Here is an 18,259-nt window from a genome sequence, read left to right on the forward strand (position 1 = left end):
TCAGAGCTTGGAGCCTGCACAGGATTCTGTGTTTCCCTCTCTCTGCCCCTCCCCCACTCACATTCTGTCTCTGTCTCTATTAAAAATAAACGTTTTAAAAAAAATTAAAAACAAGGTCCTCCTTCCTGACCAGATTTTTCCACAGTCTGGCAGCCGTACCTGTAAATGGAGAAGGCAGGCAGGCAATGTCCGTCTCTGCGGAGGTGAAGGGTGGTCAGTGGATGACATGAAGAGAGGAACCCCCAAAACGTACCCCTCTCTCCTCTTCGTGCCCAATCCTAGTCCTTCCTGGCGACCTTTCTAATCCACTCCGGGCCATCAGGGAGCTTTGTTTATCTGCACTTCACAGGGCTAATTAATGTCTCCTCTATCTGCCCCGCGGATCTGGAGTGTCAGTAGTCAGCAGTTTGCGAATAACGCTGAATGCTCTCAAGCAGATCTGAAATTCATCTGTGGCACAAATCCAACTTGTAAGTTTACGATGTGGAATAGACTCTCCCCAGTAAGCAACGTACTTGCTCTCCGGAATGCTCTGTGCAAGCATCAATGTTAATAGCTGAGGGGAATAGTAGTCAGAACTGGGGATAGCCACATGAAAGATAAAGGCTCAGGGTAAAGGCCCTTAAGCGGGTTGCATTTGCACTATTGACTCATCCCTGTATTTCTAAACTGTTTCTCCTTTCCCGTGCCCAAATGTTGAATTCTGTACAAGCGGGATTTCTACTCTTATGTTGGTAGCATTGCCACCACCAACTCTGTTCCTTTTTCTGTCCTGCTCACCTTTGGCCTGGGTTTTAGACTGAGCTACAACTTTACGGAGTATACTCGGTTCTATCTGGAAAGCCCTTCAGACGTGGCTTGTGTGCAAAGGAGCCATCTCTGAAAAATAACCATGTTCCATGATGTCTTTTCAAAAACTGTTGGATGCATCAAACCTTCCCTAGTTTTTCCCTTGAAGTAGGTTTCCTTACCTGATTTAAAGCTAAAGGAAGGGCACCTGGGTGGCTCAGTGGGTTGAGCATCCAACTGTCAGTTTCGTCTCGGGTCATGATCCCAGGGTTGTGGGGTCAAGCCCTGAGTCAGGCTCCATACTGAGTGTGGGGTCTGCTTAAGATTCTCCCTCCCCCTCCCCCTCTCTCCCCCATTCATTCTCCCTCCCTCCCTCCCTCCCTCCCCTCTCCTCCTCTCCCCATTCTCTCTCTGTTAAACAAAAATTTTAAAAAAGTAAAGGAAATGAGTCTCATGCTCTTGCCAAATTATAAAATGGGCACTGCCGTGAGAAATACTAGACACCTTTTTTTTTTTTCTCTCTAAAAAAAGGTAGAGTAAAATGTGCATCCTGGTAAGCCTCTGGTGCCCAATGCTTTGGATGGAAGCTTGAGGGTGGCTAACGTCTGTGTCTTCTTACCCAGGCCAGTGAAAGGCGCGTTCACCTCGTCGTGTCCCGCCAGGTTCGGCTGCAGAGTCCTGACATCTTTCAGGAAGCCGGCTGGGACTGCAACGGGAGCCAGTCCCCGGGGCCGGGGGACAGGAGCAATACTCCCAAGGTGAGCCCCAGCCAGGCTATGTCCACTCCTCCTGCAGGAAGCAATTGCTTGGGAAGGCTGAACACTTGAACATTTCTAAGCGTACTCTCTGGACTTCATCACTTAAACACTGTTTGACTTGCCTTGTGAAACAAAAAGCCCGAGGTCCCATCTTCAAGACCCAGTGAGATAGCAGGTGTCTCCCATCCAAACAAGAGAGAAGAAGGTGCAGGCAAGTTTTGAAACCTGATCTTGCAGACTCCATATGGGGACCTAATTTCTAGTCTAAGCCAAATAGATGTCATGTTTTTCCAACAGTCGCGTTGCTTAAGGACCGTTTTCATTCATTTTGAAATGAAACAAGAGATTCGCTTGGTTTTTGGTTTTTGAAGTTCCCAATCTGCCCGAAAATTAAAATAACAATTCCCCTGCTAATTTTAGTACGTTCATTTTTTTTTTTTTTTCAGAAGAACTGGGAAGATCATATATACATTTGGAGTTCATGTAACATTAGGGAGTGGTGGGGAATGGGGCGAATGAGAAAGCATATGCCCTGTGTTGTGGCATTTAAAGTCAGAGAAAAATGTAGGACGATGTGAATGAAGCCGAGTGCACCTGCGGGCTGCTTGCATCCTTCAGGTCAGCAACGTGCAGCTTCTCTTTCAATGAGGTGACTCAGCCCAGTTTGTACTCCTGTCGGTCTCTTCTGTCAGAGGCAACGCCATCACCTCTCCATTTGGGTGGGTATCGAAAGCAACACAAACCTTGCTTAGCCCAAATTCAGAGTCCTATAGCCTTGGGTTGGCATCCTATTGTGATGGCAATGGATTTCTAGCCAGTTCTCCTAAATCTGATTGCATTCAATCACTTGTAATTAAAACAAGTCTATAGGTAGCCTGCTCTTGTTCTAAGAGAGATTAGGGAGTGCCTGTCTGAGCAATCGTATGAGACTATGCTTCAGTTTGGGGATAACTCACAAGTCTGGGTTTTTGAGTAATGTATGCAGAAACAATACTCAAAATCTTGACTTCTTTTTTTTTTAATTTTTTTGTTTGTTTATTTTTGAGTGAGACACAGAGCACAAGCAGGGGAGGGCCCCAGAGAGAGGGAGACACAGAATCCGAAGCAGGCTCCAGGCCCTGAGCTGTCAGCACAGAGCCTGACGCCGGGCTTGAACCCACAAACTGTGAGATCATGACCTGAGCTGAAGTCAGACGCTTAACCGACTGAGCCACCCAGACGCCTCTCAGAATCCCGACTTTTAATAACATAGCCTACAAGGCTACAACCCTCTCTTTCCCCAGCCAGCCAGCCAGCCAGCCAGCCAGCCGTGCCCCATACATCCATAAATTCCAGGCTTTTTTTTTTTTTTTACAATAAGCAACCTAGACAGACCAGGTGCCTCCTGCTAACACATTTTATGGGTAAGGGCTTCCTGGTATCTTTTCACTAGTAAATAGGATTAGTGTGTTTAAATTAAACTAATGGTAAATAAATAAATAAATAAACTAATGGTGTTTACTAATAGAAAACTAGTTTATTAGCTTAGTTAAGGTTTAATCTAATTAACGAATTATAGTTGGGTTACCCAGACCATATTGTAGTCTAGTCATTAAGCCACTAAGAATGAGGCTTTCACCAGCTCTGTGGGTCTGTAGTCCCTTTCACCTAACTGCTATGAATCACGGAAACAACCGAGATGAGCTGATCGAAGTTTTGCTGCAGTCTCTGTCATGTATTTAATTCCTGGGAAACGTACCGAACAAACTGGCCTGGTGGGAAATTATAATAGTCTCATTTTAATTTATAGGTGTGTCTGCCTTTTGAGATGAGATGCGTGCGTACACACGCACACGCACACAGCCTATTTAAAACAAAACTAAGACATACGTGGCTCTTCGATTAGTTTTTTTTATGATCCTAAGCTTTGCTTTATCTAGGAAACAACATGGGTTTTTAAAGTAGGAGCTTAAATGAGACAAAGCTCAGAGAAGGCAAACCAAGACTCGGGAGACAGAAATGTTTGTAGCCAACTGAAAAGCAAAGATGGAAAGGCATCAGATGGAGGCGCGCGGCTGCCTCTGTGGGACAGGAAAGGGAAAGTGACCAGAAAGAAATCACAGAGGGACTCCACCTGTACTGGAGCACGTATTTCCTACGCTGGGTGGCAAGGTACATGGGAGGTCATTATGTTCATCCTTATACTTGTTTTTATGTCGAAACTGTTTTAAAGTATTTTTACAGCTGAGTGATAAGTAGACTAGTGCTCACGATGCTTTTCATCCAGCTTGAATTAGTTCGTACCAGATTATGTTTTCGAACCTCAGGGAACATCCTCAGGTCTCTGAAGCAGGGAAGGCGTTTGGGAGAAAACACAGATGGAAAAGAAGATCGCTGTCGTATTTCATTCTCCTTCTCCTCAATGAGGATTAGGCAACTCTGGGTGTGAAGGATTCGTGGCGGTACTTGGTTTTTTCCATTGTTAACGTGAGTCTCTCCCTCTGGTGTGGAAGGCAGATGGCTGTCCAAAATACAAGGGACACGTTTCCTATTTAGGGGGTGCCCAGTCATGTGTGTTGAGCCCATAGGTGCTTGAAACATCTCCTTGCTCAGTACAGCAAGGCTGTTGGGTAAGCACTGATGACGTGTGGAGGAAGATGCTGCTCTCCAGGAACTTGGATCTAAAAGCATAAATAACCTACCTGTGCAGCCAAGAGAACATAGGTTTCAGCAGTCAGATCTTCTATGTCTGGTCTTTTATTTGACAGGATTGGATTTGATTTCTCTAGTCAATGAGATAAACCTTTCATTCTTGGGTAACTGATTCTTTCATGTGTTTTTTTCTGACAGGAACCTGAAAATTAATAGGTTAATTTTTTTTTTTTTTTTATCACATGTTAAAATATTACCTCTGAAAGCAGAGTAGTGTGGGCGGGGAGACCATGGATTGACTCAGATCTCTTGGGTGTCAGTCCTCAGTTTCCTCCGGCCAGCTGTGCTTCCTTGATCAGAATTGTTTTAAGGTTGAGTCTCAGTTTTTCTGCCCAAACACATTTAAGTAGATAACTCTTTTTTCCCCAAAGAGTATCTGGCCAATCTGTGCATTGTTCAAAGAATATTTATTCACAACAAAATAATTACAGCCTCACTTTTTAATTTATTTATTTTGAGAGAGAGAGAGAGAGAGAGAGAGAGAGAGAGAGAGAGACAGCCAGCACGGGTGTGGGAGGGGCAGAGAAAGAGGGAGACCCAGAATCCCAAGCAGGCTCTGTGTTGCCAGCTGCGGAACCTGATGCGGGGCTTAAACTCATGAACTATGAGATCGTGACCTGAGTCGAAACCAAGATCCAGTCACTTAAGTGACTGAGCCACCCAGGTGCCCGAGGCCTCACTTATTTCTATTATCTGGTGTGGCAGGTGAGAAACCATTTCTGGAATCTTTCATGAGATAAGTAAGTTTTCTACTTATCCTTCAAATGAATTTAGTGACCCATTTTTTTTTTTAACTAAAGGATTCTCAGGTCAAAGGCATATCTTCCATTCCAGATGCATTTCTTCCCATCACAGGGCTGCCCCAATGGGCATGCTTACCCTCTTCATAAATAAGTTTGGGGGAGCTTGAGTGATGACGGTATTACAAGATTGAAAATGCTGTTACTGTTAGAAGTTTAACAATAAAACGTGTTTAAGCTTATTACCTAGAAAGGCGATTATTTGCAATCTTCTGTTCATCTGGGCAAATGTTGTAAATACTGATAAAACCCAGGGTTTGGCAGAATTGTGGGAAATCAGCATTTTCACAAGGTATTGGTGAGATTATAGATGATAGAGCTGTGTCGTATGTATCAAAATGTAAAATGCTCAGGTTCTTTGATTTAGCAGTTGTACTGTTAGGATATTAGCCTAAAGAAATATTTACACAAGCGTACGAGATATGTGTTGTCTAAGGATGTTTGCAGTGACACTGTTTAATTTTTCACGAGACTTATAAACAACCAAAATGGTCATCAATGGGGGATATGACATATACACATGATGAAGTACTAGGAAGCTGTTCAAGAATGCAATACAGTGTGTATGTGTGTGTACATATATATTTTTTAATTTTTAATGTTCATTTATTTTTGAAGGAGAGAGAGCGTGAGAGGGGAGGGGCAGAGAGAGAGAGAGGGAGACAGAATCCCAAGCAGGTTCCAGGCTCTGAGCTATCAGCACAGAGCCCAATGCGGAGCTCAAACTCATGAGCCATGAGATCACGACCTGAGCCGTAGTCGGACGCCCAATGACTGAGCCACCCAGGCACCCCTGTGTGTACATATATTTTTTTAATGTGAAAAGATGTCCTTGTTTTCCAGAGCATTCCATACTGTGTTTTAGTCATCACCTTGGGAGATTGATCAGCTGTGCCAACAGCATGCCTGGCTTCCATGTGGAAACAATGCAGGAAAGACCTTATTTGTGATTTGGGAGTAAATGTTGTACGACTATCCCCAGGAATGAGCTGAAGAAACAGAGCAGCCAGTAGGAGTCTCCAGGTTTAGAACTTAGCCCTGAGTTGGGTGCATTTCAGAACTGTCTGCATGTCCAAACAGGGCTCTTTTGAGAGATGTCTGTGATTAAAGGCAGAGACATCCTACATCTCATGGCTTTGTGGACGAGAAAAGTTACATACTGAGAACCGACCTTGAGAGCACCTCCAGGTCTACTCTGGAATGCTAGAGCCACTGTGTACACAACTGTTACTTCTCTGTTTTATTTTGAAACTTTGCCCTGAAGAAGGTCCCATTTCCGTTTTGCAACCTGCGTCTGATGACCAGTCTCTTCAAGGTTCTGGGGGTTTAGAGAAACACACAACCCAGACCTTGTAAGCACTAATTGTAACAAATACCTAGCCATAATAATTTGCAATCCCTATTTTAGTATTTCATCACTACCAAAAACAATTTGTGTCAGCCGTAATTTATCACCTGTTTATTCGACAAACACATAGTTACCATCTTGAATATGCCAAATGCTATGTTCAGTGCTAGGGATACAGTCAACAGGCCGTTACTGGATGCAGTAAGGCCATTAGAACAGAGGTGGGTAATTTTATACCATAGAAAATTGTGAGATAATAAATACACACAAAAAAAACCCCTAAGCTTATCTTCATAATGAAGCATTAAAAATGGACTCATGCATTCAGGCAGTAATTCTATATGATGTTAACCATCAACTTTACAGAAGTTTAATTATCATTCAGTTGATTTGTTGGACAGATAATCTATTCCCAGGTTTCAGAAAATGGAGACGATACAGGAAGGAGCCCCTCACCCATGCTTGATCTGTCCAGTTCCCCCCCCCATGCCCAAAAAACCTCTTTGTTTCCAGAGTTTCTTCATGAAAATGCAAATATTAATACAAATTCTCATTCCTACACCATTTTAAACAAAAGGTAGTATACTTACACTGCCTTTTGTACCCTGATTTTTTTTTTTTTTTTTTTTTACCAGATGTGGTTTCTAATTTTCTTCCTTTAGATACAACTGTAAACTCTCTCTTGAACCAGAGACTTCTCTGAGGTCTGCTCAAGTATTATAAATATTTATTTGCAGGGCACATTCCCGTTTAGTTCCCAAGTCATTGCACAAGCAGGGAGGAGAATACATTTTTAGGAAAGTATGTGTCGAGGGGCGCCTGGGTGGCTCAGTCAGTTGAGCTTCTGACTTCAGCTCAGGTCATGATCTTGCGGTTCATGAGTTCAAGTCCTGCACCAGGCTCTGTGCTAACAGCTCAGAGCCTGGAGCCTGCTTCAGATTCTGTGTCTCACTGGCTCTCTGCCCCTCCCCTGCTCACACTTTGTCTCTTTATCTCTCTCAAAAATAAATAAACATTAAAAATTTTTTAAAAATATAAAAGTACATGCTGATCTGTATTCATTGGTAAACAGCGCCCTTGACCAACTCTTACTGCTTTAAGATAACACTGCATGCAGCTTTGACTGTTTTTGGTCTAGAGTTGTTGAATCAAAATCACAGTTCTCTTATTTTTCAAAAGTTGGTCTTCAATGTATGCTATACAATGTGTATGCTATATTTTTACATAATATAATTCAAGGGTAGAACTGCATGTTTTTCAGAGATATGTGAAGACTGAAGATGCTAATTGGGGAGAACCCAGTTATCCATTGAATGGGATATCTATGAAATCCATTATTTTTTTTCTTTAAGGAGTTCTATAATTGACTTCCTCTACCTAAGTTAAACTGAAGACTATTTAATTACAGTTCCTTTTTTCAATTAATTTTTAAATTTCACTTAAATCCAAATTAGTTAACCTACAGTGTAATAATGATTTTCAGGAGTAGAACCCAGTGATTCGTCACTTCATATAACACCAAGTGCTCATCCCAACGAGTGTCCTCCTTAATGCCCATCACCCCTTTAGCCCATCCCCCCACCCACCTCCCCTCCAGCAGCCCTCAGTTTGTTCTCTGAATTTAAGAGTCTCTTATGGTTTGTCTCCCTCTGTTTTTATCTTAATTTTGCTTCCTTTCCCTTATGTTTATCTGTTTTGTTTCTTAAATTCCCCATATGAGTGAAATCGTATGATATTTGTCTTTCTCTGACTGACTTATTTCACTTAGCATAATACACTCTAGTTCCATTCATGTTGTTGCAAATACTTTTTTCTAATTTAGAAAAAAATCCTGATACTCATGAATGACAAGAGTTTTCGGAAATACTCCCTGCTATCAGGAATGAATGAGTCACTTGGAATATTTGGGATGTAGTTCACTTTGTGTGCTTAATATTTCTGCAGTGGTTTCCAACCTGTTCCTCTTCCTTTTTCTTTTTTTTTTTTTTTTTTTTGTTTCCATTTCTATTTGAAATGTAAACTTTCTCTGAGCCTATAGAGTTTGGGATAATGCAACTCTGTTGAGGGTGGAGGCAAAGTGTGGGGTGTCTGAGCGCGTCTTTCTCTGTGAGGGCAAGGACTACCATCTGATATTTATCCAGCTTTGGTAGCTTTTGTATGTAGGAAATGCAAACCCACTTGTGAACAGATATGCCGTGTTTGTTTTTCTGTCTGTGCCTTTAGCCCCTCCATCCTGTGGTCACTTGCCACGAGAAGGTGGTAAGTGTCCGAAAAGACCCCAGCGAATCTCTCGGCATGACCGTTGCAGGGGGAGCATCACATAGGGAATGGGATTTGCCTATCTATGTCATCAGTGTGGAGCCTGGAGGAGTCATAAGCAGAGATGGAAGAATAAAAACAGGTAAAAAGAGACTTAAAGTACTGGGGCAGCAGAGGGTTAAAAATGCTTGCTGGGTTAGGTAACTGCTTCCAGAATTAACAAGAGAATGAGACGTTGATCTGCCCAGGACCTCTGTTACCCATTGATCTTGACTGGTTTGGGTTTAGTTGCTGGACTGGGTTTCACCCTTCTTAGTTTATGTGGGTCGATGTGAGCCCCTTGGCTTGCTAATAAAGTGGGCACCTGCAAACTATGCCAAGAAGTGATGGAGAAGTTCTACAGTTATGAGCAAGTGGCCTCGACTAAATGGCATAATTTGGTTCCATTCTTTCTAAGTGATTCTTTTGCCGGATTGATCCTGTGATGAACCTATTCATGAATTGTTCCATTTCATGGGTTGGATGGGAGAAATACTTTCATGGATTTTGAGCCAATGAATATTTACCATTTACATTATTTACCATGAAGTAATATTTATCATGAAAGTACCATGCTAGGTTCTTTTCCACTGGTTTAAAAAAAAAAAAAAGTTTCATTATCTAAAAAAATTTTTTTAACGTTTATTTATTTTTGAGACAGAGAGAGAGCGCAAGTAGGGGAGGGACAGGGAGAGTGGGAGACACAGAATTAGAAGCAGGCTCCAGGCTCTGAGCCGTCAGCACAGAGCCCGACGCGGGGCTCAAACTCACAGACTGTGAGATCATGACCCGAGTCGAAGCTGCGCGCTCAACCGACTGAGCCACCCAGGCGCCCCTAATTATTTTAACCTTATGTGTCTTGGGTTACTCTGAATGAAGGAAGGTGATGCCAAATATGTATCTTTAATAATATTGTCAATTCCCACGAAGGGATAGCTCAGATGGTTGAGCAATTAAGTCGTTGAAGGAGATTCAGATTCAGGAGATCATGTGAAGTTCCTGAAGTACAGCTGTTCAGCCTGAGGAGCCATGGGTGGGGGCAGGGCGGGGTGGGGGGCATGGTAAGGGATTTCTTTGGCCAACCTAACAGTGCTTCTTTTGGGGTCAGGCAGGGCTTGGGCTGGTGGTCAAGCCTTTCCCATCTGTCTCTTCCTATCTTTTTACTCTTGCTATGGTTATTCTGTGTGAAAAAGATGAGAGTCAAAGGAGGCAGGAGATTAGGAGAGAGATCAAAGAATAGAAATTGGAGGTAGGAGAAGTATGTCTTTTGGTTTCTCTTGCTCTTTTTCACCCAAGCACCGGGGTGGAGAGTGATGAGGTCCGCCAAGAAGTGGCTTGTTAGCGAGAGAATGCGAGCAGAGGACTGTGCGGGATGGTGTATGGAAATGGCCTTGCACGTAGTAGGTGCTTAACCGATGGAAGTTACTATCACCTTTGCAGTGAACCACAATGTTAACTCCTTTCCCCTCTTTAAGAGCATCGCTCCAGCTCGTTTTTCTTAACTGCTGTGTTCTCCTCTGCCAGACCCTTTCAGGGGTGGTCTCTTCTTCAGGCAGTCCACATTTGTTGGGTGCCCACCGCATGCCAGGCTCCATGTGGGTACTTGGAGCTTTTGCCAAATGCTCTCTCTTGTGCTAAAACTGAGAAACAAGAAGTGAAAAAGTAGGTTTTCTTTGATTAAATGGTAAACGAAGCTAATTTGTCTACCTGCTTTCCCTTTTTGTTTTTAAAATTTTTTTTTAATGTTTATTTTATTTTTTGAGACAGAGACACAGCATGAGCAGGGAAGGGGCAGAGAGAGAGGGAGACAGAATGTGAAGCAGGCTCCAGGCTCTGAGCTGTCAGCACAGAGCCCGACGCGGGGCTCGAACTCGTAAACTGTGAGATCGTGACCTGAGCCGAAGTCGGACGCTTAACCGACTGAGCCACCCAGGCACCCCTGCTTTTTGTTTTTTAAAGGCAACAACCAAACACTAACGAGTATGCTTTAGAAACCTCCCAACATAACTTCCCAGTGCCGTGAAACACCCACACGCTAGCCATTTTGCTGTTGGAGAACTCAGCCTCACGTCAGTGCAGGAGGCTAATGACATGGCCCTTCACCCTCCTCACCTCCCCACATCGCAGTCAGCCCCTGCCCCTTTGCACTTTTCTAGAAGTTCCTATTTGCGCTCTCACTAAAGATAGCTTCTGCTTCTCTGGCCATCAGGTGACATTTTGTTAAACGTGAACGGGATTGAACTAACAGAGGTCAGCCGGAGTGAGGCAGTTGCATTATTGAAAAGCACATCCTCCTTGGTGGTCCTGAAAGCTTTGGAAGTCAAAGAACGTGAACCCGAGGAAGCGAGCAGCAGCCCAGCAGCCCTGGACTCCAACCACAACGTAGCCCCGGCCAGAGACTGGTCCCCGTCCTGGATCATGTGGCTGGAATTACCACGGTGAGTCCCAACTTGACATCCTTGCGGAGATGTGGGAGGAAACCGTTGCATTTCCCGGACCACTCTTACTCTCTCGTCACTAGCCACGTTCGTGGCGCTAGCATCCTTGTGAGCCCCACGTTTGATTGTGAGACCATTTGAAAGAAGTCTGTCCTCCCTTCTGTTACTGAAAATGCATGCGGAAATCCCAGAGCAGGATGAAAGCCTGGATGTGGAAACATTGTCAGATACTCACGTTGAGGAGCTCCTGGGCTGCTGCCCTTGTACGTTGTATGGCTCATGCAGCAGAGAGAGCTCAGCCGACGGGGGCAGAGGGCTAAAACCCAACCAGGCTCCTCCACTCTGGAACCTTCCCTTACTTTGCTAGTGGAATCCTCAGAACTTGCAGAGGTAAAACCCTTCAGCAGAACATCTTGCGTGTACCCCGATGTTGAAGCATGTGCTGGTTGAGGGGCATGTCTCAAGACTCTCTAGTTCCTACTCTTGTAAAGTTCTAGAAAACTTCAGGGAGCAGCCGGGTTGTCATTTCAGTGAGACGTAACCGGAGCCTTATGTGAAACCATTAAATTGTCTCGCACAGACACGTCAGGACAGTTTTTAAGGACATTGTAAATGGCTAGATGCAGAAGTTAAATTTTTGAAGAACAGATAAATTGGGGTTTGCACACCTGCAGCAGAGCACAAACTCTTGACCTTCAAAGGATTGCCTTACAAATTCCAACTGCGTGATGTAAATGTTAAATATTAGAGTCACTGAAGATGAAATGCTGCCGTTAGATTTAATGAATAAAAGTAGGGTGTTTGGTTTTAGGACATTTTTCTTGAGGGTGGAGATAGGACGGTCTCTTTGTCTTTTTTTTTTTTTCAAATTTCAAATGAGGTTTTAAAAAACATCCCTGCCTCAGATACACTGACCTAGATTCCTTTTCGAGCCTTTCCTAGTTGATTATTTTTAAAATAAGGACATTTTTAAACAGTTGAAAATTGAGCATTGAGGCAGTTTGAAAATCTGCAAGCATTTTGGACTGAGCCTGAGTGGAAGAAGAGTTACTTGAACTAACATTTTTTAATCTTTCTGAAACTGGAGTCTATGAAAGCAGGTTTTTTTTGTTCATTTTTTGTTTTTGCATGCTTGAAAGCTATTCATCATCTATCAGAGTTCCTCATTCATGGTAGACAGGACAAATGCGAGATGCTTTTACTCCAAATGTAACCAACCGAGTGGCTTTCTCTCCATTTTTTTGGTCACCTGGCCTGAGGCAGCGATTCTCTGCTCCCGCCAGAAGTGTAGTCTGGATTTGGTTCATTTCCTTTAAAAGAAGTAGACAGGAAGTGCGAAATGATGCCAGCACAGACAACACTGGTCTTCGGTCACCCTGGTGGCCCTTAGTTTCCTTTGGCCCCTCGTCCCCTCACAGTAATATAATCACAGAAGAAATCTGAGGCACCAAAGGGGAGAAGGGTGCAGGGTGAGTCTCTCATGCCTGTCCCCTCAGATCCACTCCCCTGAGGTAATCACGGTGACCGGTTCCTTGTGTGTTTTTCTAGGAAAAGTCGAAGTCAGGGGTTGGCGAACATTCTCTGTAAAGCGACAGAGTTGAGGCTTTGAGGGTCACACCATAGGCGGCAACTCCAGGATTACCCCTCAGCTTTACAACTTATCAGATGCTCTTCAACTCAAGGGGACTCTTCGTTTTCTGTTGGCTCCCAGGGCCACACTCCACATCTGGAAGTCTTTCAAAACATGCTCTCATCTGGACCAGTAGGATAGGGGAGAAATGAGTTAATGTGCGTTACTATTACACAGGCACAGGGTGCTGTGGGAACCCAGAAAAGACTTCGGAGTGAGATAGTGAGAAGAGTAGCAGTATTTTTTGCCAACCTCTTTACTCTTTGGCTAGAACAGAAGATAACTGGACTCTCACATCTACCTCTGCATTCACTCTGTTGCCAGATCACCCATCCTGTGTTCTCTGAGCTTAAACGCTCATGAGAAAAATGAGAGTTTTTAAAACGGCAAATAATGTCTGTTACGATAAAATTATTTTTTGACCTCTGGACTCCCTGAAAGGCAAAAGGAGTTTTTGATCTCCAGACACTTTGAGAACCACCCTTTGGTAGTGTAGGGGCTCAGTGAAACACTGAGGTCTGCTGAGAAGAGGGGAATCCTTGGAGACTGAGAAGGAACAGCCAGTGTAACAAAATTTTACAGCTTCTTGAGCAACCCAAGACTTCACCATGGTCCTTAACATGGAGTTCATTTATTAAGGTAACCGTAATTTTCTCACTGGGAGAAAATTACTAAAGTTGTTGCTATTTTTTTAAATTATCCAACTCTTCTTCAATGAGCCCTAAATTTAGAGAGTTTCAGAATAGGAAAACTCACGTTTATAGAATTTAAAGTCGCTTAATATTTCAAAGGTAAATCCTCAGCATCATTGACCAAAGCCAGCTTCCACATTTCCCAATGGGGAGTGAAATCATTTAACTTGAGAAAAAAAATGCCCAGTACTCCTCAGTTCCAACTAACCAAGGTCTGATTTTGAAGGGGTTTACAGTACTTTCTTATGCTACAAAGTTAAACTACTCAACACAAAAGTAAGGAAAGTACTTAGTGAAAAATCTCTCAGTAACATTGCCATCTACATGAATGCATGGCAGAGTGGTCAGGGGTTTTTGTCTGTTCACTGATACCCCAAGTGCCCAGAATGTGGTACGCTCAATAAACATCTAAAAGATGATCCCGATACTTTCTCTCCAGTATCAAAACAAGAGTCTAGGAAAATAGACACAATTCATTCACGTTATGTTCAAACTTTTACACTAGAACAGAATTTTTAGATGGTGAGGTTTATAGCTTGTCCACATGAAATCAAATATTCAATAAAAATTAAAGATCCAAGGTGATACTCCATGAAAAAATCCAATAGTCAAAGAATGAGAAATACTGTTTCAAGTATTGCTCTAGGTACCCATTTATATGTTTTAAGGAATGATGGCTGGGAAATGGTAACAGATATTTGCTGATGACCTTGGGTAGGAATCACCGAATTCTTCATCTGCTTTCCCCCCAGTACTGGGCACAGGTAGGAATGTAATGCCGTGGGGTGTCTGGAGAACTGTCAGTTACCTGCGTTGTGTATGAGCTAGTCAGTGAACCGCCATGCAAATGTGGTATCTAACACGCCACAGATCCTACAGGGTGAATGTTTCACACCAGAGGTCTTCCTGTGAAATACAGCAGATGAATATTTTGCAATCAAAATATGGTTGTTGTTTTATTAAAAGAAAATTGTTATTTTTCAGCTATCAGTGAAAGAAATTACTGTAAATTATGTGTGACAACAGATACAAAACAAAACAGAGTTGAATTTTACCACTACATTTTAAAGTTATCCACCAAAGTCAAAGCTTATTTTAAGTTGGAATCAGCAACGTCATGAAGTCACATTTACACTGATTAGCAAGGTCAGTAACAAATAGAATGACCAACGTCATCACTTAACAAAACCTTTCACATGAGACAGTTTATTGGTTTTCCAAAAGGCAGTTAATATTTTAAGGTACAGCTTATAAACAAAACAATCATATCTTGATTTTTACCAATATGAAAATGCTTTCTTTTAAACCAGTTCAAATGGGGGGTTTTAGTCCAATCCAGTTCCTGACACACAACCTGTCACAACTGTAACACAGTTTGCACTTGCTTTGCACCTGTGTCAACACTGGTCCAGCTGTCACCAAATAGTTCCTTCCCTCTAACCTCTATGAGGATTGTGCCCATTCACAGAAGACCTGTGGCCTCTCCTTCTCCCATTCCTTCTGTACCTTGCTATTCGGTTTACTTTTTCTCCTCCCTTATGATTCTTCTAATCTCTAAAAGTACCTCGATTTCCATTCACTTTATGCCTGCATACTTCTCTATAACCTGTCAAGCATGTAGAGCTACATTTAAACTGGTATTATTTCAAGAGTCAAAACTTTGGCAAGTTAGGGTTAGGTTTAAATTTTTTTTCACGGAGATTAATCATTTAAAGGATTTTTGTCTGCATTAAAATTATACCCATAAGTAAATAAAAATATGTCGCTAAGTAGGCTTGAATTGGCTCATCAATAAGGATTTAGGCATTTCCAACTTTTTAATACAAATTGAGACACTGAATCTTTAAGCCAAAAATAGGCTTATTTTTCCCACTAAACATGTAAACAGAACATAATAGTATTTTTTAAGGGGTGTTTAGCAACGGGAAACAGTTCAACTGGAAAAAGCCAGCTAACAGCACAAAACGTCACTGGGCTATGACAATTTTGAGTAAGACCCATCCAATGCTAGTCTGAAAAATGCCAATAAAGGGCACGGGAGATGAATCCTAATTATTACTAAGAGTTCAACCGATCTGTGCAGATAAATTGCTTACATTCTATTTCAGGTACCTGTATAACTGTAAAGATGTCATATTACGAAGAAACACAGCTGGGAGTCTGGGCTTCTGCATTGTAGGAGGTTACGAAGAATACATTGGGGACAAACCTTTTTTTATTAAGTCCATTGTTGAAGGAACACCAGCATACAATGATGGAAGAATTAGGTAATAATGATGGCTTATTTCCAGTGTTTTATATATGCAAAAGCATGGCCCCATTAGAAATATCGCATGTATTACATACCTTGTTTTATTGGTAAGAAAAATTTACATAGCATTCAATTTCTAAGAATTCCCTGGTCCCATACAGCAATTTCCCATACTTTTAGCATCCTTTCTAACAGAAGCTGAATGGAGAGTGTGTGCAGAATTCAAGTGAGGAGGGGGAAAAGCCTTCATTAGAAGGTTTTTTTAGAATTTTATATAATTAAGATTGACAGATGTAGTAAGAGCTAGGACCACCAGATACACTTGCATTAACCTTAGCTACAGACCAAAATGTTAATCATGGGTTGCTTTGTTTTTTAGATGTGGTGACATTCTTCTGGCTGTCAACGGTAGAAGTACATCAGGAATGATTCATGCTTGCTTGGCAAGGATGCTGAAGGAACTTAAAGGAAAAATTACTCTTACTATTGTTTCTTGGCCTGGCACTTTTTTATAGAACCAATGATGGGTCGTAGGAAAACAGAAAACCACAAATAAGCTAAGTTGAAACAATATATTTATCTTGTCAATTTTTATATTTAAAGGATAGACTGTAAAAATGTAAACTAATGTCAGGAAAGTGTGATCTGATGAAAGTCCATTACACCTCCGAAAATGTAATTCTCAAAATATAAACATTAGTAATAGTTCTTATTCAGCGTGGAGGATTTCACATTACAACTCTGTTTATATTTTTCTATTCATTAAAAAGCTCTTACATGGCTGAGATAATTTGTATGCCCCCACTGAATTCAAATCCTATAATTAAAAATTTGGTATATGCTGAGGCGTGTAAAGTGTACATTATGGACATTTAAAAACCAATTTACAGCCAGAGGATTTTAAAAGTGCACTGGTGAAGAAACTGTTCATCAAATGAGAAATAAATATTTTTCAAATTATAATTGTCTTTTAGTATGTGATATTAAGTTCATTTCTACTACCACTACTTACAGGATCCTAGTAACGGATTCTCTCAAAACCATGTTGTTACCATGACTGACAAATACATCCTAAGGCTTATCCCTAAAAATGCTCACAGACTATTTATAAACCTGTATTCTTAGATTTAATAGGAAATGACTAATGCAAAGCTCTTGTCTTTTCATTCACAATTAGCTAGTAACTATGTAAAAACTCCACGTGCTGCTCAACCAATGAGCCTTGGAAAAAGCATCAAGAAAGGCCAAACCAGCTTGACCCTGGCTCCTGCAGATAGCCGTGAAGCAGTTCAACTTTGTGTCACAGTGACGGGTATCTGTCCACGTGCCTGCTCTAGAAACTACACTTCGGGCAGGTTATTTCAGACACCACCCAAAGGCCTGTAGATTCTACTAATTTGGATATAAAAGTTCCCCATTTAGTTCCACTGAAAACCCATCAAAAAGTTGTGAGATCAAGACCGTGTCTTGAGGTCTTCAGCCGCAGCAGTGCTGACAAAGACTGCCCTTAACTTTTAGACTCAGAGGTGCCTGTTGTGGCGCCATCTCTTAAGAGACTGGTATTTGATTAACTCAAGAAAATGATGGCCGAGGTGGAACCCTGACCTTCATCAGATACTGTGTATGTACACAGCTCTTTAAAATTCCCTGCTGAGTGACTCATTCACATTCCTTTCTTGGATACAAAGTCATTGCTGTCTTTATTTTTTTTAAATATTACAAGACAAAGATTTTTAACTTAACATGAAAAATTCACTCTTTTATTTTGAGAAAAAGTTAACTTTTCATACTAACAGAACAAGATTAAAGGTAAATTTCTTAAACATCATCCAGAAAAATAACAAGATTTATGGTACACTTCTGGCCCTGACAGACACACAAGGCCTTAGCCACGCCTATTCGGCAGGTGCAGCTTCGGTGCTCTCCTGTTCGGGGGCAGGCTCACTGCCAGCTTCCTTTCCTTCTTTGCTTCTTTTAGATTTTTTGTGCTTGTGTCTCCTGTGACTGTCTCCTTCTTCACTTTCATGGCGACGTCTACTATTACTGAAGAAAAAAAAAGGTGTGTTCTTAAGTAGTGAGAAAAAAAACCCACTTTGTCTAGGTAAATTCTAGGTAAATTCTCAATACTGGGTTTTAAATAAACCATTCTTCTTCTCAAGCACATTTTGAGAAGTAATCAGTTTCCGTAATTTTTATACAGATTATATTTACATTACAAGCTCCCCTTCCTGATATTATCCTAAAGTCTCAGAGCCCATATACTTTATTCAGAAAAACTTTTACAAATTAGAAATGGAAGCACTAAATCATAAAAGGAAATTATTTCCAGGGTTGACTTTGGGCAAATAGGCATAAAAGAATTTTTTAAGACTACTACTGGTTCACATGCTAAACAAAACCCTCTCCCAACAAGACAATGCAGCAAGTCTATGGGTATTAAATGCAGTCTTGTTAGATTTCAAAACCTCTGTTGAGCCTATAAGAACCAACTATTTCAACACCTTATTCTTAATCCTCCAACGAGGAACACATATGGTCTACCAGTTATTTGGAAATGTTTAACT

The 18,259-nt window shown here is 41.7% G+C and overlaps 2 protein-coding genes across 19 annotated transcripts in view; one reads left to right on the forward strand and one right to left on the reverse strand.

Annotated features, from left to right (window-relative positions):
• The window catches only part of LNX1 (ligand of numb-protein X 1), a 122,645-nt gene extending 106,105 nt beyond the window's left edge, over positions 1-16,540 (forward strand). Inside the window, 5 exon segments of the mRNA XM_032592981.1 lie at positions 1,413-1,547; positions 8,610-8,787; positions 10,894-11,122; positions 15,553-15,711; positions 16,075-16,540. Of these exon segments, the coding sequence (XP_032448872.1) occupies positions 1,413-1,547; positions 8,610-8,787; positions 10,894-11,122; positions 15,553-15,711; positions 16,075-16,210 (837 nt within the window). The 3' untranslated portion in view covers positions 16,211-16,540.
• The window catches only part of FIP1L1 (factor interacting with PAPOLA and CPSF1), an 81,377-nt gene continuing 77,491 nt past the window's right edge, over positions 14,374-18,259 (reverse strand). For all 18 annotated transcript variants that reach the window (XM_032592987.1, XM_032592986.1, XM_032592982.1 and 15 more), the window contains one exon: positions 14,374-17,738. In XM_032592987.1, the coding sequence (XP_032448878.1) occupies positions 17,591-17,738 (148 nt within the window). In that variant the 3' untranslated portion in view covers positions 14,374-17,590. The remainder of the gene's footprint in view (positions 17,739-18,259) is intronic.

This window comes from Lynx canadensis, chromosome B1 (genome assembly GCF_007474595.2).
Source record: "Lynx canadensis isolate LIC74 chromosome B1, mLynCan4.pri.v2, whole genome shotgun sequence".
NCBI lineage: Eukaryota > Metazoa > Chordata > Mammalia > Carnivora > Felidae > Lynx > Lynx canadensis.